General features: G+C 39.0%; 1 protein-coding gene across 1 annotated transcript in view; it reads left to right on the plus strand.

Annotated features, from left to right (window-relative positions):
* The window catches only part of LOC150082918 (uncharacterized), a 186,485-nt gene that overhangs the window by 113,677 nt on the left and 46,188 nt on the right, over nucleotides 1-26,620 (plus strand). Inside the window, exons 8-9 of the mRNA XM_090378320.1 lie at nucleotides 10,364-10,553; nucleotides 21,515-21,784. Of these exons, the coding sequence (XP_090234446.1) occupies nucleotides 10,364-10,553; nucleotides 21,515-21,784 (460 nt within the window). The remainder of the gene's footprint in view (nucleotides 1-10,363; nucleotides 10,554-21,514; nucleotides 21,785-26,620) is intronic.

Genomic DNA, 26,620 nt, shown 5'->3' on the forward strand with positions numbered 1-26,620 from the left:
CCTTCCTTCTAGAGTTTATGTAAGTAAAGAAGTCTTTGCTGTTTTTCTTTGCTTCCTTTGCCAGAGGTTTCTCATAATCTGCCTTCGCTTGTCTAACCTCTTTTGTGACTTGATTACACGACAGCTTATATCTATTATAGGCTTCTCTGTCACAAGTCTCATAGGCGCCTCCATAGCCATGTGGGCAGGAGCAGCAGTGCATAGCACACGCTTGATTAGACCGGGGTTCAAGCCCATGACCACCAAATACGGAGGGTGCAGAAAAGTCAGGGAATGACCACCGCATATCCCCAGAGCAATATGGCCTTAGTTGCCAATGCTCCAAAAAATCAAATAACAAACAAACAAACAAGTCTCATTAGTTCATCTGACATCCATTTTGGACTAAACCTTGAGCAGTATTTCTTATTTGGGATGAAAAGCCTAGTAGCTTCCAAGATGACTTCCTTTAATCCTTCCCCTTTAAAATTTGCTTTTGGTATAATCATCAGTTGATCCCACTGTATAGACTTTAAAAACTGTCTGAGACCATTGAAGTCACCATTACAAAATCAAAAACCTTTCCCTTTACCCCTGATGCCAGTTACATCTTTGAGAAAATCCCACATTAGCACAATGTGATCAGTGCCACCTAGTGGTTACTTTATCTGCAGATTCTTAATGCATGAAGAATTCACTACTGATGATCAGGTCAAAAGTTTTACTTCCTCTGGTTGCCTCTTGAACATGCTGCCATAGAAAACAATCATCCAATAAATCCACAAAAGCCTTGCTAGTGTGTGAGTGAGTGACCAAACCAGAAGTCCTAGTCAGTATGTTGGGAAGTTAAAATCCCCATTATAAGACAATCTGATTTACTGGCCCACTATTTCTCTGTACAGTTGTTCATTATACTCATCAGACTCATTAGGCCTATAACACGTTCCTACTCTCGATTTCGCTTTCCCAGTGCTTGTGTCACACCAAACTGACTCGACGTTGCACTGTCCATCCAAGTCAACTGGATGCACTTCCCTAGATTTTGCGTTTCTTAACTAACAGCATAACCTCTCCTATCCTGTCTATGTTTCCCGTACCCATTATACTCCCCAAATTCTAATTCTGCATTCCTTTTATCTGTGTGACACGTCTCTGATATCTAACAATATCTGCCTTTGATGTTGTGACCAGCACCTCAAATTCATAAAATTTATTTACCAAACTCCTAGCATTGGAATACATGAAGTATGCCTGCATATGTTCTTATTCATAGCTACCCTAACACAGCCCATGTATTTATTTGTTCCGCTATGACTCCCAGCAGTCTCTGAAATCCTCAGCAAGTTGTTTTTCTGTCTGCTGCTCATTCCAATAGAAGCAGTGCATGAATCACTTTCACCTCTCCAGCGTCTACGGTTAACCTATCAGTCCATGTGTCTTTCCCCCAAGCTAGCAGTTTTCTGACCCACCTAACACTGCCTTGATAGCATTAGCAAATATTCTTGTGATCTTTCTATTTAAGTGTATTCCCTCCCTGTAGAAGAAGTCTCAGAATAGTGGCGGCAGAATGAAAGGTCTTACACTTGTGGAATAGCAACCACAAAGTAACGTACACACTTGATGAGGTTGAGCTAAAAACAGCAGAGGAAGAAAGAGATTTGGAAGTTACAATACAGTCAGATATGCAATTCTCTGAGGAGCATAGAGAGGTCCCATGGTGCCCTATCAATGATAAATCAGGCATTTTCTTGTAGTGATAGAAAGTTCATAATCTCACTGTATAAGGCAACTATAAGACTGCACTTGCAATAATGTATTTAGGTATGGAGATCGTACTTAAAAAAGACCATTGAACTTCTTGAAAGTTCCAAAAAAGGCAATACATCTGATGAGATCCGCAAAAGAACAATCATACGAGGAAAGATTTGAATATGTGGGCTACAGAATTTGATAATTGAGCACCATAGAGGAGAGCTAATTCAGGTATATAATTCCCCGAGAGAAGGAGGTAAAAATTATTGAAGGTTAAGTTTTAACTGTTATAGGTGATTATGGAACTAGGAGCCATAAATTCAAATTATTGGGAAAGAGGTTCAGACTGGATTGCAGGAAATTTTGTTTATATTTGCGAGTCTTATTACTCAAATATAAATATTGAGAACAGATACACTTATGCAAAGGTTATATAGTTAGGAAAATGGCATATATTCAAAAACATTATTAACATATTAGTCAACCTTTGACTATAATGATTACTTCAGTTCATTGTGTGAAAGACTACAATTTCTGGTAGAAAGCTCCTGGTTTTATGCTCCATTTCTTTAAAACATTCTTCAGCTCTGTTAATGGAGAGGCTCATCTTGATCTTTTCCTAATTCTCCATTCCTAAAGAAGTTCAGTTGAATTGAGGATGGAATTCTGTGATGTGAATCACCCTGAGTCTTTTTTTTTTTTTTTTATATAGCAATTGACAATACAGGTGCTAGTAACTTTATTCCAGGTGCTTATAGTCACATGAAGTGCATCTGGAATAGATAGTATATAAATTTCTTTATTTTAAACTTAAAAATAAAAAAAAATAATAAAGGTTTTACAGGTATCACTAAAAGAATGAATGCATAAATCATTACCTGGCATATTCTTTCAGTACCAAACAAGGCAGAAAATCTTTGTGATTGTCCTTGCTGAATTTTGCAACATTTCATCAATACTATACTTGTTAATGATCATAATGTTAAGTTGAAATAACATTTGTCCATGAATGAAAATCTACCTAAAGAAGGAACTAGAGTAGGCACGATATGGATGTTGGTTTCAGGATCCTCTGGTTTTTACAGTTCCAAACAGGTACTGCCTTACAGAGGGGACCTAACAGTATGTCAGAAGAGTCAGTCAGTGCACTTAGCTCACCAGATTCATTGCTGTTACATAACTCTGAGACTTTGCACAGTTGGTGGCCTTGTAATTGATGTAAATTATAAATCTTGAAGTGCAGCCTATTCAGAAAAATTTGTAGTAGATGAAAGAACTGGTGAAATCTGTTCACCTGTTCAGTGAATGGATTGATTGGGCAGTAGATGATAGCAGTATATGTAATTAGCAGCCTCTATATGGGAAAAAAATATTTGAGTAATACTGATTTGCTGTAAATAAATAAATCCACCACAGAATTCCAGAAAGCATGTAAAAGTAAGTTTCTGAGATGTATGTTATTTAAAGGACAGTATAAAATCCAAAAATTTGGATAAATCAACTAGGTAAACAGGGTGATGATTGTGATAGATATAGCAAAGACAGGAGCAAAATGCCATAAAAAAAACCTTGTATACATAGTTCTCATTGGAATTACCAACAAACCAGCATTTTTCCAGCAAACAGGAAAACTTTGCAGCTGGCAGAAGTGAAAGTGATTCTTACACTGCTTCTATGGAAATGCAATTGAGCAGCAGACTGGAAAGGAAGGCAATGGGGATTTCCAGGACTGCTGGGAGTCATAGTGGAACAAGTAAATACATGAGCTGTGTTAGGGTAACTAAGAGTAGAAACAGGTGCATGTATACTTGCATGTACACCAATGCTAGGAGTATCGTTAATAAATTCGAGGAACCTGAAGTGCTAGTCAAGACATCAAAGGCAGATATTGTGATATTAGAGACGTGGTGTCACACAGACATAAGCAGTGCAGAATTGGAATTTGTGGAGTACAATGTGTACAGAAAGGATAGACAGGACAGGAAGGGAGGAGGGGTTGTGCTGTTAGTTAAAAAACAGAAAATCTAAGGAAGTGCATCCAATTGATGTTGGTGGACAATGCAATGCTGAGTCTGTTTGGTGTGACATAAGCACTGGGAAAGGAAAAATGAGAGTAGGTGTGTGTGTGTGTGTGTGTGTGTGTGTGTGTGTGTGTGTGTGTGTGTGTGTGTGTGTGTGTGTGTGTGTGTGTGTGTGTGTGTTATAGGCCTAATGAATTTGATGAGTATAATGAGCAATTGTGCAGAGAAATAGAGTGGGCCAGTAAATCAGTGTGTCTTATAATGGGGGATTTTAATTTCCCAGATGTTGACTGGAATTTGTGGGTTGGTCACTCACACACTAGCAAGGCTTTTATGGATTTATTGGATGATTGTTTTCTACAGCAGCATGTTCGGGAGGCAACTAGTGGGAGTAATACTCCTGATCTGATTATCAGTAGTGATTCTTCATGCATTAAGAATCTGCAGATAAAAGAACCACTAGGTGGCAGTGATCACAGTATGCTCAAGTGGGATTTACTCAAAGAGGTAACTACCATCAAGGGTAAAGGGAATGGTTTTTGCTTTCATAAAGGTGACTGCATTGGTCTGAGACAGCATTTAAATTCTATACGGTGGGACCAACTGAAGATGTTACCAACAGCAAATTCAAAATGGGAAGCATTCAAAGAATTAATCTTGGAAGCTACTAGGCTTTTCTTACCAACTAAGAAATATTGTTCAAGATTTAGGCTTAAATGGATGTCAGATGAACTAATTAGACATGTTACAGAGAAGAAAGATATATGGGATACATATAAAATAACAGGTGACACAGAAGCCTCTGATAGATATAAGCTGGTCTGTCACCAAGTCACAAAGGAGGTTAGGCAGGTGAAGGCAGATTACGAGAAATCTTTGGCACAAGGTTGCAAAGAAAAACAGCAAAGAGTTCTTTACTTATGTAAACTCTAGAAGGAAGGGGATGAATCAGATTGGTCCACTTGATATCGATGATTGAACTGTTTGATGATCCTGCTCAGGTATTCAAACTAAATGAATATTTTGCATCTACATTCACACATGAGGAGTTATTCAGAGAGGGGAATGCCAGAGGTGTATTAAACTCTAGCAATAAGCTAGATAATCTTGTTGAGAGTAAAGTGGAGGAGAAATTGTTGAAAATAAACATAAAAAAGGCACCTGGGGTGGATAGAATCTATCCAGTTATATTAATAGAGGTGGCAAAAGAAGTAAGCAAACCCTTAGCCATAATTATGAGAGCTTCCCTGGACTCTGGAGGTAACCATGGATTGGAGATGTTCAAATGCGACCCAAAAGAGGATCAAAGGGATACCCAGGTAATTACAGTCCTGTTAGTTTAACTTCAGTTTCTTGGAAATTAATGGAGGCACTGGTTAAAGAAGGATAGCAGAATCATCTAGACAAGACTTCGGTTATAGCTCGGACACAGCATGGGTTTGTAAGGGGGAAATCTTGTCTGACCAATTTGTTTGGATACTATGATGTAATCACAAAGGAACTGGATGCAAAGAATAATTTTGATATCATATATTTGAATTTTAGAAAGGCTTTTGATACTGCTGCACAAATTGGAGCAGTGTGGCATTGGAGGCAAATTGCTGCTATGGATAAAGGGATGGTTGAGTGGGAGAAGACAGAGCGTGATAATCAATGAATACTGCTCTTCGTGGACTAATGTTATTAGTGGAGTCCTGCAGGGTTCAGTGTTTGGTCTATTGTTTTCTGTATTTATAAATGATATTGATGATGTATATCAGGCTTAATGGCCAAGTTTGCAGACAATACGAAGGTTGGCAGAGTTGTTAATGACACTAATGACAGTACGCTGCTGGAACAGGATCTAGAAAAGTTGAGCAGATGGGCTGAGAGGTGGCAAATGAAGTTTAATATTGACAAATGGAAAGTACTACATATGGGAAGTAGTAACTCCACAGTAACGTATGAACTCTGTGGTACTACACTGACAGTGGTAAAGAATGAAAAGGACCTGGGAGTAATTGTGCAGGCAGATATGAAGTTTTCTGAGCAGTGCAGACAGTCTGCAAGAGTAGCTCATGGTGTCTTGTCAATGAGACACGGGAATTTTTCTAGCAGTGATTGAGTACTTTGAGTACTGTATACAGGTCTATAGGCCTCATATTGAGAAGGATCTAGAGGTGTTGGAATGAGTACAGAGAAGGGTAACAAGATTAATGAATGGAACAAAGGGTTGCTCTTACGAAGAAAGGCTTAAGTTTTGCAAATTACAGTGTCTGGAAACTATGCACCTGGGAGGTAATCTGATTGAGGTGTATAAAGCCTTGAATGGTTTGAGTATGCTCAATGCTGATGGGATTCTTCTTCTTGCTCAGAATAATCGCCTGAGAGGGAATAAATTCAAATTGAGGAAAGACGGTTGGAGGATAGATAGCGGAAGTTTGCATTTAGCCAGCGTGTGGTTGATAGCTGGAACAAACTTCCATATGTCGTTGAAGTTTGATAGCTTAAATAGATTCAAGGCAGAACTTGACAAACATTTGGAGCAAGTGGATGGGTAAAATAAGGGGTTTTTTTTTTTTTCTTGGCTGATGCTATATAACCTTGCTTTCTTGCGTTATGTGCCTTTGCTAATGCTAACTGACCAGAGAATGCATCCAAATTTCATATGTGATATACGATGGATGTATGAGCTACTTTATCAGGTAAATTCTGTAAAACTTGTAAAAAAAAAAAGTCTTTTTATACATAGCCATCGTTGGATAAATCATTTGGAGATAAAGGAGTTGCACTTTGCTAGTACAGTCGATCTCTTTGTTTATCAAAAATTGTGTTTGTGATTAGGCAATTATAAAAAAGTGTGCCAGTCATGAGTGTCCTTCAACAAAAATTGTACCTTCTTGTTCCTATCAGGAGCACTAAACTTAGCATAATTTAATTTCATCAAATATATTTACTAAATTAGAATTGGAAACTTTAATTTTGGGAATTATATATAATTTATACAATTTCCCCAAGAAATATACAAAAAAATTAATGCATAACTGCAAGAAAATTTTAGACTTTGCAAACCTTAAATCAAGATTATACAGTTGTAGTTAATTCTGCATCCTCCCAGCCTTTAGGCTCCCAGGGGGTGTCTTAACTTATGCGACCAAACTGAGTAATGCTACTGCTAATGAAATAATTCTGTGTTAATATCAAATGTGCCTATCATGGCAGTGACTTCACTCTTATACAGGATGATTCAGGAGAAATAGTAAATGTTTTGAGAGGTTATAGTATCGATTATTCTGAGTAAAAAAAGTTCATATAAAGATGTGCCCAATTCTCAATGGATACGGAGATACAGCTGTTTGAAACTCACACGCTCAAAGCCATTATGAGAAGTTTTAAAGAATGTTGAATGACTTAGTTTGTATTTATTGACTTTTGAATGATACAAAACAAATAGTTGACAAACTTTTTACAGTTCACAATAAATGTTCAAAATTCCCACCACCAACCTCAATGCACTTTACAACTCCTGTGATAATATCACGTAGTAGTAGTAGTAGTGGCATGTGATGCAAGAAAGCATGTGTATGAGCTTATGCAGCATCAGCCAAAAAAAAAAAAAAAAATCACACCATTCCCTCCAAATGCCTGTCCAGTTCCTCCTTCAATTTATTCAACCTATCAACTTCCATGACAGATGGAAGTTTGTTCCAGCAATTAAACACCTGCTGGCTAAAGGCAAATTTCCACACATCTATTCTACATCTGTCCTTTCTTAATTTGAATTTATGCCCCCTTAGGTTCGTAATCTGAACAAGTGGAAGGATCCCATCAGAATTCAGCGTGCTCAACCCATTCAAAGCCTTATACACCTCAATCAGATCACCACACAGGTGCCTAGTCTCCAGCCACTGCAATTTGCTGAAGTTAAGCCTCTCTTGGTAAGAGGATCCCTTCATTCCCCTCACCAATCTTGTTGCCATTCTCTGTACACGCTCAAGTAAATCTACATCCTTCCTAAAATGAGGCCTCCAGACCTGTACGCCGTACTCAAGGCCTGACCATTGCCTTATACAGAGGGACAATCACCTCCTTTTCCCTGCTAGAAAAATTCCTATATATCATTGACAAAACCCCATTACCTGCCCTGGCAGCCTGTCTGCATTGCTCAGAAAACTTCCTTCCTTACCACCTTCTGTCTTCTCCCACTTAACCATTCCTTTTATCCATTGTAGCAACTTACCCTTAATACCATTCTGCTCCAATTTGTACAATAGTCTTTCATGCGCAACAGTGTCAAAAGCTTTCCTAAAATCCAAATATATGATATCAGAATTATTTTTTGCATCCAGTTCCTTTGTAACCGCATCATAATATCCTATCAAATTTGTCAGACAAGACTTTCCCTTAACAAACCCATACTGTGTCTGAATTATTGCTGCAGTCTTGTCTAGATGATCCTGCAACACATCTTTAACCAGTGACTCCATTATTTTACCCGGAACAGAAGTTAAACTAACTGGCCTGTAATTACTCGTGTCACTCTTCGATCCCCCCTTTGTGAATTGGAGATACTTTTGCATATCTCCAGTCCGTGGGAACCTCCCCTGAGTTCAAGAATGCGCTCATAATTATGGCTGAGGGTTTGCTTAGTTGCTTTGCCGCCTCCTTTAATATAACTGGATAGATCCCATCCACCCCAGGTGCTTTTCTTATGTTTAACTTCAACAATTTCTCCTCCACTTTGCTCTCAGTTATTACAAAATCATTAAGTATCCTGCTACAATTTGATAACCTTCTGCCATTTTCAAACCTTAATAATTCCTCATGTGTGAATGTAGATGCAAAATACTCATTCAGTTTGTTTGCTATCTGAGCAGGATCATCAACAGTCGAACCATCGATGTCAAGTGGACCGATCAGATTCATCCCCTTCCTTTTAGAGTTTATATAGTAAAGAAATCCTTGCTGTTTTTCTTAGCATATTTTGCCAAGGATTTCTCGTAATCTGCTTTCGCCTGCCTAACCTCCTTTGTGACCTGATTACAGACTAACTTATATCTGCCATAGGCTTCTGAGTCGCTTGATAATTTATATGCATCCCATGCATTTTTCTTCCCTGTTACGAGTCTCATTAGTTCATTAGTTCACGTGTTGTTCTTCTGAGGTTGTTTTGGCATTCCTTTATGAGGGCAGCAAAACCCAAAATGCAAGTGAGTAATTCGTCTCTTGTATTCACCTTTTATTTGTATAGTGTGCTTTTCGTCCATCCCCACAAACAAAAATCTAACGGAGAGGGGTCTGGAGACCTTCGTGGCCAATCCATCGTTCAAGGAAAGTTCCATTTAGTAATTGTATCACCAGACGGGTATAATGTCCAGGAACTCTGTCACACTGAAAGTACATAACAATCCTTGTAGCCAAGGGAACATCCTCTAATAGTAGTGGAAGTTCATTTTGCAGAAATTCTAAAAGTAAATATTTTATAGACCCAGTCAACTGATCGTCAATGATACCGCACCACATGTTTACAGAGAAGTGATGTTGAAAATTTGTTTCTACAGTGGCATGTGGGTTTTCATCTGACCACCTACGAGAGTTACGAGTGTTGTTGATACCGTCACGGGCGAAAGTAGCTTCATCGCTGAGCAGTATTAATGGAATTTATCAGTAATTAGCATTTATCCACCAACAAAATTCCAATCGCCTTGCGTCGTATCCTGGTTGAAGGTGTTGCACCTGCTGTATGTGAAATTAATACAAGCTGTGCTCACGTAATGTTCACCGTACTCTTGTCTGTGGAACACCGATACGCGTAGAAATTCTTTGTGTGCTAATAGTAGGACTACATTCTACCGACTGAAAAATGTGTTCTATTTCATTCACATTTTGTTCATTTGCATGTTCAGAAGAAATGAGCACTAGGAACTATAACAGTCTCATACAGTTTGGTGTAAACAATCTGATATTCTGCAGTTAGGAATCTGTAGACAAACACCATATTGGCATATTCAACATGTGTGAAGATGTGCAAACAGCTGTATCTCCATATCCATTGAGAATTGGACACATGTTTATATGAACTTTTTTTACTCAGAATAATTGATACTATAACCTCCCAAAATATTTGCTATTCCTTCTGAATCACTCATATATGAGTAGATATAATGTAGAACAGAATTAATATAAAAATTAAAATTTTTGCCAACTTTTTCATAGAAATGTGTAGAGTCTAATTTATTAATTGTATTTTATTTATTTATTTTATTTTATTATATATTTTTTTTTTTTTTTTTGTTAGACGTTGGAGTATTATAGAAGACAGAGGTACAAAGCGATTGGATATTCTGTTCTGTTTTTTTCATTTCGATCCAAAATGAGATTTAGTTTCTGATATTATGTTTACTACTTTACAGTGTTTCTGTTTTAAATAATGAATCCAATTGAGTAATTGGATTTTATTTTTTTGTAGATAATAATTATGTATAATATTTAGCATTGTAAGCTATAAGCATGATAAATTTGTGGTCTCTGATATAAGAAAGTCGATACTTTTCATTTTTCCTTTACATCAATTTAAATTATACATTTAATTCTCGTTCATTTTTCTTTTTTTTTTTTTTTTCTCCCTGCAGATACAACTTTTGAAGCAACCTCCAATGATATTGGGCTCTTTTATAATGGGCTCTCCCACTTCTTGGTGTATTTATGTAGCTCTCAAGATGAAAATGATCCTAGTAAGCTTGAATTTACGGCATTATCGGCCCAACCTGATACAACAGTTGACAGCATATTTTCTGACATCAGTTCATTTCATATAACCTCGTATGTATTTAAAAGCACTAATAGTAGTATGATTTTTTAACAAACTCAGTATTCTTTGTTTAATATCAAAAATGAATGATTACTGAATTAAAATTAGTTTTTTTAAATTTTTGATTGTATTAATGAGAAATAGGACTCTTGAAATCCTTGTGCTGGTTTGCTAAATCTAAATTGTTTAACTTGGACAAAAAGTCCAAAATGAAGTGAACTTAGTCTGATGTGTGGTTTGATCACTGTATTTCACGTAAGGTTAGTTGACAACAATTGTGTTACTAAGATACAGTAGCTATGTATTTTAGTAATTTTTATGTTAATTTCATATACACTAAGAACCATTCTCTGCAAAGGGTAGCTACCAGTTCACAGGTGACTTTGTAAAAGCAAGTCATACTCCTATTGGTAGTACTTATGGGCACTTCATTTTCTGCATTGGAAAAAAAAAAAAGAAGAATAGAAAAAGAAAAGTGAAAAATAGAAACTTTGATTAGAACCTCAATCAAGTTAAAGTTGCATATTTTACTACTGGCGTAGTAAAATAGTGGACATAGTGTTATTGTTATGCGGTTCCCGTGTTTTCCCACAAATCCGCGTCAAGTACTCTGTTAACATAGCAAAGCCAGTCAGTGTGGGTTATGTGTGAGTAGCATGTTGTTTGACTGGCCTCTTCGTTACTGGGAGGCACGAGATGCCGGACCAGGGAGTAAAAGACATCTGATGGGCCATCCACACTTCTGCAGGAGCGAGAGTAGGGAGGGCCAAGGAAAGAGCAGAGAAAAGACAGGAAAGTGGAAGAAGACAGGGAAGATAGAGGGGGATGACAGAGTGTAGGCATCCTCCCAGGCAAAAAGGAGCAAGAAGAGTGCTAGGTGCAGTTGTGTAAGTCCTGGAGAAGGACTGTGGGTAGGAAGAAGAGAACAGGTAAAGTTAAAATTAAAGAGTCCAGGATCGTCACAATGGAGAATCACAGAGCAGCGTCGGCAGGGCTGGCCTCAATTTTCAGTTTCATGGCTGGAAGTTTCCGGTGCTGGGTATCAGTTGCTGTGTGGAGGAAGTTATCGAGGAGTAGTGTTCAGATGTTGCAGGTGATGCCAGCGACGACGAAAGACCTCGTTGGCATAAGTGGTTAGTGCACAGAAAGCATCATTAGATTCCAGTAACTTGGTTTCTGGCCGAAGTGATATGGCGTGGAGGTCTAGGAGTAGTTGGATTCTTAGGTCTAAGTATACGTTGCATGAGTGCATCACGTGGTCCCAGTCTTCAGGTTCTTTGCAGGTACAGAGGGCATCCTTGACTAGGCTGAACTCTAGAAGGCGTCTCTTGAAGGACCCATGGCCAGTTAATAGGAAGGAAGCATAGACATTTGGGAAGAACCAAGTGGAACATTGTTTGTTGATGTATGTTACCTCTGGGAGGAAAAGTTTAGTAGTTGCACCAGTTGTGGAGTTTTTCCAGCAGGTTTGCCATAGATTTATCAATTCTAGCCACACACGTTTATGTTCCTGTTTGATGTCGGTATCGGTTTGAATAGTGAGGAATTCTGCTTATTCTTCTTGATGGCATGAGAGAGTGCGATAAAAGCTACGTGGAGGTCCAGGGGGAGGCAGCCTATTAGTACTTGTAGGGCGGCAGTTGATGTCGTTCTACATGCGCGGGTGATTTTTAGTAGCATAAATTGTTGAATTTGCTGAATTTTATGTAGAGCATGAAAGTCATTCAGTGGTACCATACTGCAGCTCCATATGTGACAATTGGTATAAATATACAGCTGAATATAGAAGGCGTTGAGTTGGTCCTTTAAGACCCCAGTCCTTGCTGGTAAAGCATGCTAACATAGTTACGTAATTTTTTATCTTTTCTTTGATAGCTTGGATATGGGGAATGAAAGTTCTCCTGTCGTCCAAAATTACTCCTAGGTACTTCACCGATCAGTAGTGTTTCAGTGAGCGGCTATTAAAACGTATGGTAGGGGGTCTGGAGAAGTCCAGTTTGCCTTTCAATAGGAGGGTTTTGCTCTTCTCGGTGGAGACTGAGAGTTTGTTTTCCCTGGCCCATACAGACAGAGCAGAGAGAGAGAGAGAGAGAGAGAGAACAACTGCAGCCTGGGTTTCTATGGTGGTGTGGGTGGGGCCCTCGATGATGATAACCATGTCGTCGGCGTAAGAAAGCTGAGTAGTGTGTGGGTAGTCCCTCGGGTGCCAGTCGTCGAGTATCACATTCCAGACAGCTGGCCCAGGATGGAGCCCTGGGGACAGCCTCGGGTTACATGTCGGTGATGCAGTGATATTTTTTTTTGATACTGCCTTGCAGTTAGAAAAGTAGCTTTTGAGGCAGTGGTAGAAATTCCAGGTACGGTTAGAGACTCTGGCCCTCTGAAGAACGCCCGGCCACCACACTGTCAAAAGCTCCTTTGAAGTCAATGAAGATTGCCATTACATAAGTTACATCCGACTGTTCTGCAACTTTGAGGGTTTTAGATAGAGTATCAATTGTGGAGCACCCTTGTTTGAATCCAAATTGAAGCGAGGATGCCAAACCACTAACTTAGGCATAGGAGCATGTATGCTTGCATGTATACCAATGCTAGAAGTATAGTAAATAAATTTGATGAATTTGAAGTGTTGGTCAAGACATCAAAGGCGGATATTGTTGGGATAGCAGAGACGTGGTGTCACAAAGATATAAGGAATGCAGAACTGGAATTTGGGGAGTACAATGTGTACAGAAAGGATAGACAGGACAGAAAGGGAGGGGGTGTTATGCTGTTAATTAAGAAAAAATAAAATCAAAGGAAGTGCACCCAGTTAATATAGATGAACAGTGCTCTGTTGAGTCAGTTTGGTGCGAGATAAGCACTGCGAAAGGAAAAATAAGGGTAGGAGTGTGTTATAAACCTAATGACTTGAATGAGTACAATGAACAATTGTACAGAGAAATAGAGTGGGCCAGTAAATCTGAATGTCTTATAATGGGGGATTTTAACTTCCCAGATATTGACTGGAACTTGTGGGTTGGTCACTCACACACCAGTCAGACTTTTGTGGATTTATTGGATGATTGTTTTCTGCAGCAGCATGTTCGAGAGGCAACCAGAGAAAGTAACACTCTTGATCTGGTTATCAGCAGTGATCATTCGTGTATTAAGAATTTGCAGATAAAGGAACCACTAGGTGGCAGTGATCACAGTGTGCTGAAGTGGGATTTCTCAAAGAGGTAACTACCGTCAGGGGTAAAGGAAAGGGTTTTTGCTTCCGTAAAGGGGAGTACAGTGGTCTCAGACAGTTTTTAAATTCTGTACAGTGGGATCAACTGACGATGTTACCAACAGTAAATTCTAAGTGGGAAGCATTCAAGGAATTAATCGTGGAAGCTACTAGACTTTATATACCGATTAAGAAATATCGTTCAAGGTTTAGGCCTAAATGGTTATCAAATGAACTAATGAGACTCGTGACAGAGAAGAAAAATGCATGGGATGCATATAAATTATCAGGTGACGCAGAAGCCTGTGGCAGATATAAGCTAGTCTGTAATCAGGTCACAAAGGAGGTTCGGCAGGCGAAGGCGGATTACGAGAAATCTTTGGCAAAGGATGCTAAGAAAAACAGCAAGGATTTCTTTACTTATATAAACTCTAAAAGGAAGGGGATGAATATGATTGGTCCACTTGACATCGATGGTTCGACTGTTGATGATCCTGCTCAGATAGCAAACAAACTGAATGAGTATTTTGCATCTACATTCACACGTGAGGAATTATTACAGTTTGAAAATGGAAGAAGGTTATCAAATTGTAGCAGTGTGCTTAATGATTTTGTAATAACTGAGAGCAAAGTGGAGGAGAAATTGTTGAAGTTAAACATAAGAAAGGCACCTGGGGTGGATGGGATCTATCCAGTTATTTTAAAGGAGGCAGCAAAGCAACTAAGCAAACCCTTAGCCATAATTATGAGAGCATCCTTGGACTCAGGGGAGGTTCCCACGGACTGGAGATGTGCAAATGTGTCCCCAATTCACAAAGGTGGATCGAAGGGTGACACGAGTAATTACAGACCAGTTAGTTTAACTTCTGTTCCGGGTAAAATAATGGAGTCGCTGGTTAAAGATGCATTGCAGGATCATCTAGACAAGACTGCAGCAATAATTCAAACACAGCATGGGTTTGTTAAGGGAAAGTCTTGTCTGACAAATTTGATTGGTTATTATGATGTGGTCACAAAGGAACTGGATGCGAAAAATAATTTTGATATCATATACTTGGATTTCAGGAAAGCTTTTGACACTGTTGCGCATGGAAGACTACTGTACAAATTGGAGCAGAATGGTATTAAGGGTAAGTTGCTACAATGGATAAAAGGATGGTTAAGTGGGAGAAGACAGAGGGTGGTAATCAATGGGTGCTGCTCTTCGTGGACTAATGTTATTAGTGGAGTCCCACAGGGTTCGGTGTTGGGTCCACTGTTGTTTTGTGTATTTATCAATGATATTGATGAAGGTATATCAGGCTTAATGTCGAAGTTTGCAGATGACACAAAGGTTGGCAGGGTTGTTAATGACAGTAATGGCAGTGTGCTACTGCAACAGGATCTAGATAATTTGGGCAGATGGGCTAAGAAGTGGCAACTGAAGTTCAACCTTGACAAATGCAAAGTACTGCATATGGGTAGAAGTAACCCCAGAGAAACGTACCAACTGTGTGGTACTACACTTAAGGTGGTAGAAAATGAAAAAGACCTGGGAGTAATTGTGCAGTCAGATATGAAGTTTTCTGAGCAATGCAGACAGGCGGCTAGGGCAGGTCATGGGGTTTTGTCAATGATATATAGGAATTTTGCTAGCAGGGAAAAGGAGGTGATTGTCCCTCTGTATAAGGCAATGGTCAGGCCACGCCTTGAGTATTGCGTACAAGTCTGGAGGCCTCATTTTAGGAAGGATGTAGATTTGCTTGAGCGTGTACAGAGAAGAGCAACACGATTGGTGAGGGGAATGAAGGGATTCTCTTACCAAGAGAGGCTTAAGTTCTGCAAATTGCAGTGGCTGGAGACTAGGCACCTGCGCGGTGATCTGATTGAGGTCTATAAGGCCTTGAATGGGTTGAGCACGCTGAATTCTGATGGGATCCTTCCACTTGTTCAGATTACGAACCTACGGGGACATAAGTTCAAATTAAGAAAGGATAGATGTAGAATAGATGTGCGGAAATTTGCCTTTAGCCAGCGGGTGGTTAATTGCTGGAACAAACTTCCATCTGTCGTTGTGGAAGTTGATAGGTTAAATAAATTTAAGGAGGAACTGGACAGGCATTTGGAGGGAATGGTGTGATGATTTTTTTTTTTTTTTTTTTTTTTTTTTGGCTGATGCTGCATAAGCTCCTACACTTGCTTTCTTGCATCATGTGCCACTACTACTACTACTACTTCATATCGGGGTTGGAAGCGGGAGAGCAGCAGTCTCTCAGAAACCTTGCCGAGAATGGGAAGCAGTGCAATTGGGCAGTATGCCTTGGAGGTACCTGTGGGATCCTTAGGTAAGAGCCTCAGGTTAGCATGCTTCCAACGTGATGGAAAGTTACCCTCATTCAGACAGGTGTTGAAGAGCTGAAGGAGTATCATTGGAGCTATGGCCCAGGAGCTTTACCTTTTTTGATTTTTTTTAATTGCTGCTTCGACTTCCTCCTCTGTGAATGGTTCCTCCATAATGTCTGGCTGGAAGCTGGAATTTTGTACTGCTGTCTTCCTGTGGATGTCAGTGTCAGAGTTGGTGTTGTCCTGATATATTAGTTCATCCCGAATCCAGTTGATTGTATCTTCCCAGTGTGTAGTCTCAGATGAGTCATCAGAGTGGACAGGGTGTATGACATCCATGGATCCCAGCTTATTCCTCATGAGTTTGTGGACTAAACCCCACAGATTCCTGTTCCCCTCAGTCTTGACAAGGGAACACCAGGAGCTCTGCTTGGCATGGTAAATTTTGTTAGTATATTCACGGCAGACTGCTTTGGATTGGTCTCTATACTGTTCTATGATGTGAGCAGGTTCAGTCCTCTTGCATTGGTACTCTTTGCAAGCACACTTCAGAGAATTGTGCAGGTTAGTTGATTTCCTGCGACCACCATGGTACAGATCTTGGGTTCCTGGAACATTTTTTCATGGAAGTCTCTGAAGCTTTGATTGTTATTGTTATTTGGTTTTTAGGAGCATTAGCAACTAAGGCCAAGTCTGATTTGAGTTCCCGAAGAGTAGTTGGTTGGTTGTCCTGGTCTTTGATGATTTCAAAGCTGCGTGAGGCAGTGAATTCATCTAACATCTCTCCTCTTGCATCGGTAGAGGTGTTGAACCAGTGTGTCGACCGGGCATTCGAATCTGTGCTATAATGACATCAGTGTTCTCCAGGAGGTCAAGAGCGTGTTCCAGTCGAGCTGTACCAAATCAGAAATATGCTGTTAGGATAGCAATACGACCGAAGCTGCCTTCTATTGTAGCCCCCGCAAGGTGAGGAGTGCAGAGTGATTCTATGTGTTACTACTAGGTCTGGATTGCGGACGATGATAGCAGCGAGGCATAATTGGTTTGTCGCTTGGATTTTTCTGAAAGCCAAGGGGAAACCAGTGACCCTTCCACGGACACAGTATGGTTCCTAAGGAGAAGAATATCTAGATTCAACTCTTCCATTAGAGGATAAAGCTGTGTTGCCACTGAGATGGATTTTTGGCTATTGATCTGTGGTATATGAAGACTGGGAGAGGGGGGGTTGAGCATCCTATTTTCCATAGTTAGTCTTATTGCGTACTATATCTGCTGCTCTTCTATGTACAAGACATGCTCCATCCCCCACAGAGTGATCGTAGGAGGCGAGGCTTTGTTGGGATAGTCCTTGTAGAGATGCCCTGCATCAGCATAATGCCCACATATTGGTTGTTTTTTAAGACACTTAGCAGAGGTGTGCCCATAACCAAGACATTGTAACATTTCAGGACTGGTACAAAATCTCTGAATCTGTGGGATGACCAGCCCAGAAAAATTCTATCCTGGCTATGTAGGAATCTCCTTATCCTGGGGGATGCTTCTATAACCCAATTAAGTCGACCATGAGTACGTGCATTGGTGGAAAATTGAATTTTCATCTCCTTAATGGCTTCTTTGCTCATGGATTCAAAGAGATTTCTGTTATACACTTCCTCCAGTAGGTCATCTTTTTTGGATTGAGCCATCTACATCAAACACAATTAAACTTTGCCACCTGAGTTTGGGGGTTTCAAAGGTGAGAGTTAGATCTTCAGCTGTGCCGCACGACTTCATCTGTTCTAGATCTGACTTAGTGGCTGCTTCGAATATTATCCCTTTTTCGCGAATTTTGCGAATGCTTTTGACTTGGAGATTGTCTAATTTTGGTATTATCTTCTTTAGGACGGTGTCCTTCACTCCATCGCTATCTGGGATGTCGCACCCTTCTCTAGATTTTATAATCAGCATATGCTTGTTCTGTGTAATAGGAATCTGAGGTAGTTTGAGTGTGTCAGCATAAGACAACTGGTGCCGAGTATCTTCATCAGAAGTTTGGAGCCGACCGAGCTATCCGAGTGGGTAAAGTACCTGCCCGGCAACCCAAAGGTCGCGGGTTCGATTCCTCCCTCGGGCTTGGATCAAAGTACTGCAAAAACCTTGGGAGGTGCAATATGGCCACAGAAGCTGATGCGCCAACAACTACCAAATCAAAAAAAAAAAAAAAAAGAAGTTTGGATGGAGGGTAGCCCGGTATTCAGAGCTGCTATAGTTGGATTTTTGGTTCCTTCAGATAGGGTTTTATTAGTTTGTTGGAGTTGGGCATTGGTGGCCTTCAGCTGTTCATTTTCTATAATGACCTCATATAACTTTTCTAAAGAGCCCCAAAAGCGCGAAATTTGTAATGATACGGTCCTGGTGACGTTGCTGTTTTTGCTGCGGAGGCAGCATTCCATTTTGTGCCTCAGTTTGTGTATAAATTTCAGGTTGGGCAAATCTTTGCTGAATAAATTCGGCATTTCATCCCATTCTTCTTCATCCTCCCATTGTTTAGGGGGGGGGGAAGGAAGTCTTTTTGTGGATGCAGTGGGAGCACAATCGCTGTTCCTCCCATTACAATCGGCATCGTTGCCACCGGGAGAGTTGTCCATGGGAAGTATGCCGTGTTCATTTGCCACGGAAGCCTGTTGTTTTGTGGTCCGAATTTTGTTTCTAGTCATTGCGATCGAGGAGAGAACCCCTTCCGAGTTTTCTTCCCCCGAGGACTGGTGCGGTTGCCTGCAGGAGCGCAGCGAAGTTCTACGATGTGCATTTCCTTTTCCAGCCATTATGCAGAGCTATAAGCAGCAGATGCCAAATCAAGCATTAATTGGGGAAGGATAGTCAGTTTACTATTCTGCAGTAGAGTCGGAGGAAGAACAATAGCATTTAAGTCTATTGGTTTAACTACAAGTGGTCACGGGCGGGCAACTACTGCCGAAGGCAATATAGCGACCAAAAATCTCTTCACAGCAGTAACCTTCAGCCGGTCAGACAATGACAGTAGTTTGTTTTGGCTTTAACAAAATTGTTCAAACACAAATCAAAATTAAAAGTTACTTATCTGCTATAAGTCCAGTGCCTCTGTGACCCGTATGATTGGAAAGCTTTTGGCGTCCACTATAAGATGATATCTATCATATTGGGTAATAACCTAGATTTTTTAATTTAAGTTACTTTAGAGAGCACAATTTACCATCAACTTGTACTACCGGCCATCTGGCAGTCTTTTTTTCACATCACTGGCATTGTAAAAGACATTTTGTATGTGACCTATAATGGGAAATACATAGTAAAAAAGAGAAAGTTCCATTTTAATAATATCGTATGCCCACATAGTCGCCAACTTTTCAGATTTACGACAGAGAATCTTTTTTTACTCAATTTGATCCCCTCTCTGTCTCACCATCATAATATAATTGACAACAGAGTTTTTTTGTCTTTTATCAAAAACTTGGTTTTTGATAAAAGACAAAAAACTTGGTTTTTGATAAAAGACAAAGTTTGGAATTAGGGGCAAGTTACTGCAGTGGATAAAGGGATGGTTAGGTAGGACAAGACAAACTGGTTATTGGGTACTGCCCTTCTTGGTCTTCTGTTTTTAGTGGATTTCTGCATGTTTCAGTCCTTGTACCAGTGCTAATAATATTACTGAAAAGCATGCTACAAGTGGTCACAGATCTGGAAAAGTAATACCAACAATAAACTTTACCAGATAAAACAAGATCCAAAGCTCTGGCTTCCAACGAAACAGATGAGAGGAATTGCTTTTGGCAAGAATGAGATTGTGACATGCTCATCATGCCCATCTCTTACTATTACTGGGAGAAAACCTACCCTAGTGCTCATCCTCATCTTAGGGTACCTGTCACATTCAATTTACAGTCCATTTTCTGGTTGATTGTCCTTTACATTCAACCATCCAGTCAAACAATTTTCAGTCACTCTCCACATTGAATATCTCACTTCTTAGGAAACAAAGAAAATATAGAACTTTTATTCTATTTAAAACATATTGGCTTGTACAGGAGCATATAATTTAACATCTATAACAATATGCTGCATTCAAATAAACTATGAACAATTTGGCCTCAAATAACCCTTGTGCTATTAAACCCAATACCAAAAGCAACAACATCTGAAGTGACTGCAATTGATTTAGAAGGTTGAAGGTGTTCAGTATAGTCAATTGAACACTTTCCTATGGCTGCCGAAGCAGTTGAAAAGTGTTTAGTGTTGATCATTGGAAGCCAGGGGAGTCCTACAAGCCTTCACTTTTTTCCCCTAAAAGTATAAAAAATATCCTGCATGTTAATTTGTTTATTTCTCCTCATTATTTTTTTTCTTTCTTTCTTTCTTTATTTTTTAATGAAGTATTGAAGCATTCACCTATAAAATTGCTTCAGTAATTTCATGGTGCCAAGGTTCTCATTTCCAAATTTTGATCAGTGACCGAAAGGGAAAGAGAATAAATAACATAGTTAATAAAAATAAGTTGCCATGTTTGCTGCTGCTTGACAACCCATATATACATCAGATGGCTCTCAAGTGATTGTGCTACTGGTGTATAAATGTGTTCTTCAGTGGCCAATAAAAAGTGCTATAAAAGCACATGATATTAACGGTTGCTTGATATCAGAACACGCTGAAATCTGTTTGCATTTTGTTTATCATCAGCTGCAGTCTTGTGGGGGGGGGACTGTAAACCTCTTTACTTGTACGCAGTTTTATTTGTTCTTTTCTTGTGTTCAGGTTATTAAATATATATGGAATGCTGAACTTTCAATAAAATTTTGAGGCTTGTTCTGATTTACAGCTTGGCCCAAAAGTAAATGTCTGCTTTTAGCTATGAATTCCAGCCTTACTTTTCAACCATTATTTTTTTTAAAGCAGATATTAAAGGAATTCCGCCTGAAAATTATGTCATATGGAATACACTCTTAAGTATAGGTGGCAGCAGGTATATTAATCATGAAGCAAAATTACCCAAAAGTAGATGGCCAAGCTGCGGACGTGTTCTACCTTTATCTATGATTGAATTTTGGAGTTTCATGTTTGACATTTCAAATTTGGTTAATTTTGATGTCCAAAAACTGGCCATCTCCTGATCCTGAGATTGCTGGATTTTTTACGTTACACCTGTATCAAGAAATGCAGATAAGCAGAACCTTTTTTGAAATTTGTTACTAGTGTTAGTAATTAATTGGTAAAAAGTTAATTAGGTTCATGTAATTTTTGTTAATCAGTAAATGAAAAAATTAAATTAATTTAAGACAAAACTGAACATACTTGGTGAAAATTGCTTTAATAGTAATTTATTCCTTCTCATTAAAACTAAAGTAATATTTTGCAACCAATTTAATAAAAAATAACTTAGTATTCCAATGATTTATATACATTTTTTTTTTTTCCCTTCTCCTTTAGACCTCACATACAGGCCTTTTCTCCTCCAGAGAGAGATCATACTGTTCCAAAAAATGTTAGAAATTTTCAACATATTCATGAGCTAAATTTGGCTCTTCCAGAACAGCTTGACCTTATTCGATTTAGTAGCAAAAGCCTCGGCACATCTAGCACTATTTCTTCAAGTGGAAAAGCAAATATTGAAGTTGAATCTAATGAACTAACTATGAATTCTGATACAATAGATGGAAGGGACCATTTAGTAGATCTTACTAATCGAGAACTACAAAGGTAATAACCGTTTAGCATTAAGTTTATCATATTAACATTTAATTATTAATTAATCAGCATATTACTTACACGATTATACACAATTAAACTTTTATCATGTTAAACAGAAAAAAATATCTACATAGATATCATAGAATCATATAAGAGCCCTGGGTTAAATTTCCATTTGGACAGGATCAACTTTTATGGGTTTTTTTCAAGCAGTGAGAGTGAGTTAGTCTCGGGAAATTTTTTCATGGTTTTACATTTCGTAAACAGACTATAGAATATATGTAGTTTACAGACATGTGGCCTTGGTGTCATAGTGCTTACTCTAAACAACAATGCCGAGGGGTCTTTGAGTGTGGTTATGCATCTTTTTCCTGAAATGTTTTTGCTAACAGGTCTATCACTCAGATGACTGAAACCCTAATGGAGCTATTGTTTTGAACACATCTATTAGCTACATATGTATAATTTTACTGAAACCAGTTTGACAGTAACTACATTCTCTACTTGAGCCTTTATACTATGAGCCTTTTAGTATCTTGATATGTCTTTTGACAAAATTCATTAAATGTAAATAACATAATCCACTGGAAAATAATCCTCATCATAATCAGTATAGGCTGGATAAAAGAAGAGATGTTCACTTTGCAAAGAAAAGGAAAGTCAAACCTCTGTAGCAATAAGCAAACTAGTATTAGGTGTATGGAGCATGTGCAGCTGCATTGGACTTAGCCCAGTCAAATCTATCTTTTATCCCTCTTATGTAGTGGAAGTACACTCCCCAAATTACAAACATCGGTACACCGAAACAAAAGTGCATAAAATGTTATTTTATTATAGTGCAATCTTTAACCATCCCTAAATACAAATTGTATTAAATATACATTGATGGTCACAAACATTTCAATTTAAAAATATATGTATTAGGTCAGATTAATGCTTCAGCATATTACACTTTAGCAACTTCCAGGGCTGGTGGAAAAACTTTGCATTACTAATACTGGACAACAAATTTTAAGGTTTTAATTAATTTACTCCCAAACTGTGGTAAATGTAATGGATTTTGATGATATAAAAATCTGAAGTCAAATATTGCACTGCACCCACAGATTTAAAGAGGAATGTATGTTTTGCTTATTGAAATTTTTAATTATGAATGTCCAGCAATAGTCTGCTAGTATACTGGGCTTGCATGTGCCTTAGATTTCAATCACATACAAGATCACTTCGAGGTCCCCGGGTGCCAAGCAAATTGTGACCAGGCAATTATTTGTGCGATCTTTCATTAAGTGATCTTCATAAAGTGACTAGTAGTTCTTTTTAAGTTCCAGCATTTTTAAAAAACTGTTTATTTCATAGATGCTCTTCTACCAAAAAGTTTTTGTAGAGAGTCGGGAAGGAAATCCACCTTTCTTTTATATATTTCTTTCCTAAGTACTAATCCTTACTAACCTCTGCTTGGTCACACCAGGCACTGCTCCTGCCTCCCCATGGTGGGGCCGGAAACCTTGACAGAAAAGTTGAACTGCCAAGGGCTAAAAGGAGCAAATATGATGCAAAATGTGTTTCCACCTTTAGAGCCGACAAGCTCTCGGCCACAAACTGAAACTGATTATGACATATCACAACCCAAGAGGTTGAAAACAAATTCTCCAACAACAGAGTGTCCTGCATTTCTAATTTTGAATTCACTTTCAGAACAACCTCTCAGTAAATTATCTCCTTTCCTCATCTAGAAATGCCTGGAGAGTATTGCAGGATCTCCTAAGACTGTGAAGAGGTTGCAATCTGGAAACCTACTATTAAAAACAGCAAACCGTAGACATTCTGAGAAACTTTTACTAGTTTCAAATTTTGCTGGGATACCAGTTAAAGTATCTTCCCATGCTACCCTAAATACATCTAAGGGTGTTATATCCAGCTGGGATCTGTTGAATGTGATGGAAGAAGAAATAACTCTAGCTTCAAGATCAAAATGTTATTGCAGAAAAAAGAATCATGATTAAAAGTGATGATAACCTTACACCTACCAAGAATATTATCCTTACGTTTAATTCCCCAAACCTACCATCATCAGTAAAAGCTGGTTATCTATGCTGCTGTGTTCATCCCTATGTACTCAATCCCTTGAGATGTTACAAATGCCAAAAGTATGGCCACTCTCAGACGACATGCAGAGGAACCCAATATGTCCCAACTGTGGATCTTGTGATCATACTCAATCTGAATGTTTGGCGACAGAGAAAACTTGTCCCAACTGCAAAGGCAACCATCCTGCCTATTCCAAAATGTGTGACAGATGGAAAATTAAGAAAAAAATTGTTCAGTATAAGGTTGAGAACAAGATAAGCTATCAAGAAGCCAGGAAAATAATTGCTCCTACTATGCCCAAACGTACCTATGCCAATATTACACAAAAACAACAGACAATGTCCACCCAAACTGATATTACCGTACCCTCAAACATGTCAATCTCTGACTGGGCTCAAGCTGTCCTCTCTCAGCAACAGTCCAATATCCCTAAGCACTCAGAACAGGCATGTAACACTCCTCTTACAATACCAGTGACATCTCCTTCCCCATCAGTGATTGCAAAAAAAAAAAAAAAAAAAAATCCAAGACACCTCCATTGATACTAATTACTCATCCAACCAGGACGACTCAATTTTAGAAATATATTTGGAGGAAGAAATGGACACTGGTCGGCCTATATTTCCAAAAAAAAGACAAACCGAAGTCTGACCGACATAAATCAGACATACTGAAAAAGCAGTCAGATACAGCTCCTTGTACTCATCTCAAGTAATGCCTTATATTTTACAGTGGAATTGTAGAGGACTTTGCAGCAATATCAACGATATCCATGACCTTATTCATCGCTACTCCCCAGTGGGTTTCTGCTTGCAAGAAACCAGTTTAACTTCCCAAATTTCCACCTCCATAAAGAACTAATCTATATATCGAAAAGATCGCAATACATCAAATGCTGCCCATGGTGGTGTGGCCATCTTGGTCAACTCGCAGATCCCAGCGAAGCAAATTGTTCTTCAAACAGAAATTGAAGGTGTCGCTGTATGTTTCATTACTCAGATTGCAATAACACTAGTTTCAATCCACCAAATCATACCTTCTCTTACCAAGATCTGGAAAACCTTCTATAGGTTACCTTTCCCTGTTTGTCTGTTGGGTGATTTCAGTGGTCACTACCCTTTATGGGGATCTTCTAAATTAGATACACATGGCCGACTGATTGAAACCTTTCTGGACAGGCAAAATCTTACCATTCTTAATACAGGTGAACCTATGTACATGCAATTGCCAACTGGACAAAACTTCTGCAATTGACCTCTCAATATGCTCCCCAGTACTGTTTTCAATCATGGAATGGTCTGTTATGAATGATCTCACGGGCAGCGATCATTTCCCAATTATTTGTAATATGCTCACTGCACAACCACCATTAGCCCAACCCTGCCGGAAATGGAAATTTTCTCGTGCCAACTGGGTGAAATTTAAGGCAGCTATCACTCTGGATGAGGAAATTATACGGTTACAGCCCATTGATGAAGTAACAGAATATATCACATCCCACTTGTTATCAGCAGCTAAAAACTATTCCGTTAACAAATCCTACGGCCCGGTGCCATTTTAACTACTGGTGGAATGAAGAATGCATGAAAGCAAAGAGGGAAAAAAATAAAGTGTGGAATCTTTCGATGATCACCAACAACAGTTAATCTCGTTAACTATAAGAAACTAAAGGCAAGAGCGTGTCTCATTCAAAAACAAGCCAAGAAGGACTCGTGGACTCGGTTTGTGTCCACTGTAAATTTGCAGTCAGAAACACTGACTGCAAATTAATATGGAAGAAAATTAGACAGCTTTCTGGAAAGTTTCCGACCATCCCTTCTACAATCCTTTCCTGGAATGGGCAAGAACTCTTTACTCCTCTGACTATAGCAAATGCCTTGGGCAAAACCTTTGCTCAAGTCTCAGAGGCATCAACCTATTCCCTGGAATTTTAGAAAATCAAGAACATCACTGAACAGCGACCCATAAACTTTCGCACCTCTCTAATCTTACCATATAACCAGCCCCTTCAGTATTTGGAACTTCTACAAGCTGTTAGAACAGCACGCATCCGTGCAGCAGGGCCCGATGTAATATATTACATCATGTTACAACACCTTGATGATAAACAATTGCAGCTGCTGCTGTTATTTTATAATTGAATATTTTTGGAAAACATCTATGTCATGTCTTGGCACCATGCCACAATTTCGGCCTTTTTGAAACCCGGTAAAGATCCCTCCAGTTGTTTTAGTTACCAATTTCCCTTTCCAGTTGTCTCGGTAAAATCCTTGAGAAAATGATCCACAGACGACTTGTTTGGATAATTGAAGACCAAAATCAAATGAGTAATAGTCAACATGGCTTTTGCCAAAACAGATCTGCCTTGGATCTCATGATCAAAGCCGAGTCCACAATTCGCAATGCCTCTGTGAAAAATGAACACCTGGTTATGATCTCCATCGATATAGAGAAGGCATTTGATACTACCTGGCATCACTGCATTCTTAGAGACCTACAAGGCAACCTGCCTATATTCATTAAGAACTTTTATGGAGTCGTTCTTATCAAGTACGATATTTTAAATCCCTTTCTGCAACATTCTTGCAGGAAAGAGTTCTGCAAGGGTCTGTATTGAGTGCAACCCTTTTTGCCCTTAGAATTGACTCCATTACAAAAGAACTTCCAAATACTGTTGAGGCTTACCTGTGTGCTGACGATCTCTCTCTCTTTCTTGCCATTCTCGGAATTTGAGATCTGTTGAAAGTCAATTGCAGA

The sequence above is a fragment of the Mastigoproctus giganteus genome, chromosome 7 (genome assembly GCF_048544385.1).
Source record: "Mastigoproctus giganteus isolate SK-2022 chromosome 7, ASM4854438v1, whole genome shotgun sequence".
NCBI classification, from domain to species: Eukaryota; Metazoa; Arthropoda; class Arachnida; order Uropygi; family Thelyphonidae; genus Mastigoproctus; species Mastigoproctus giganteus.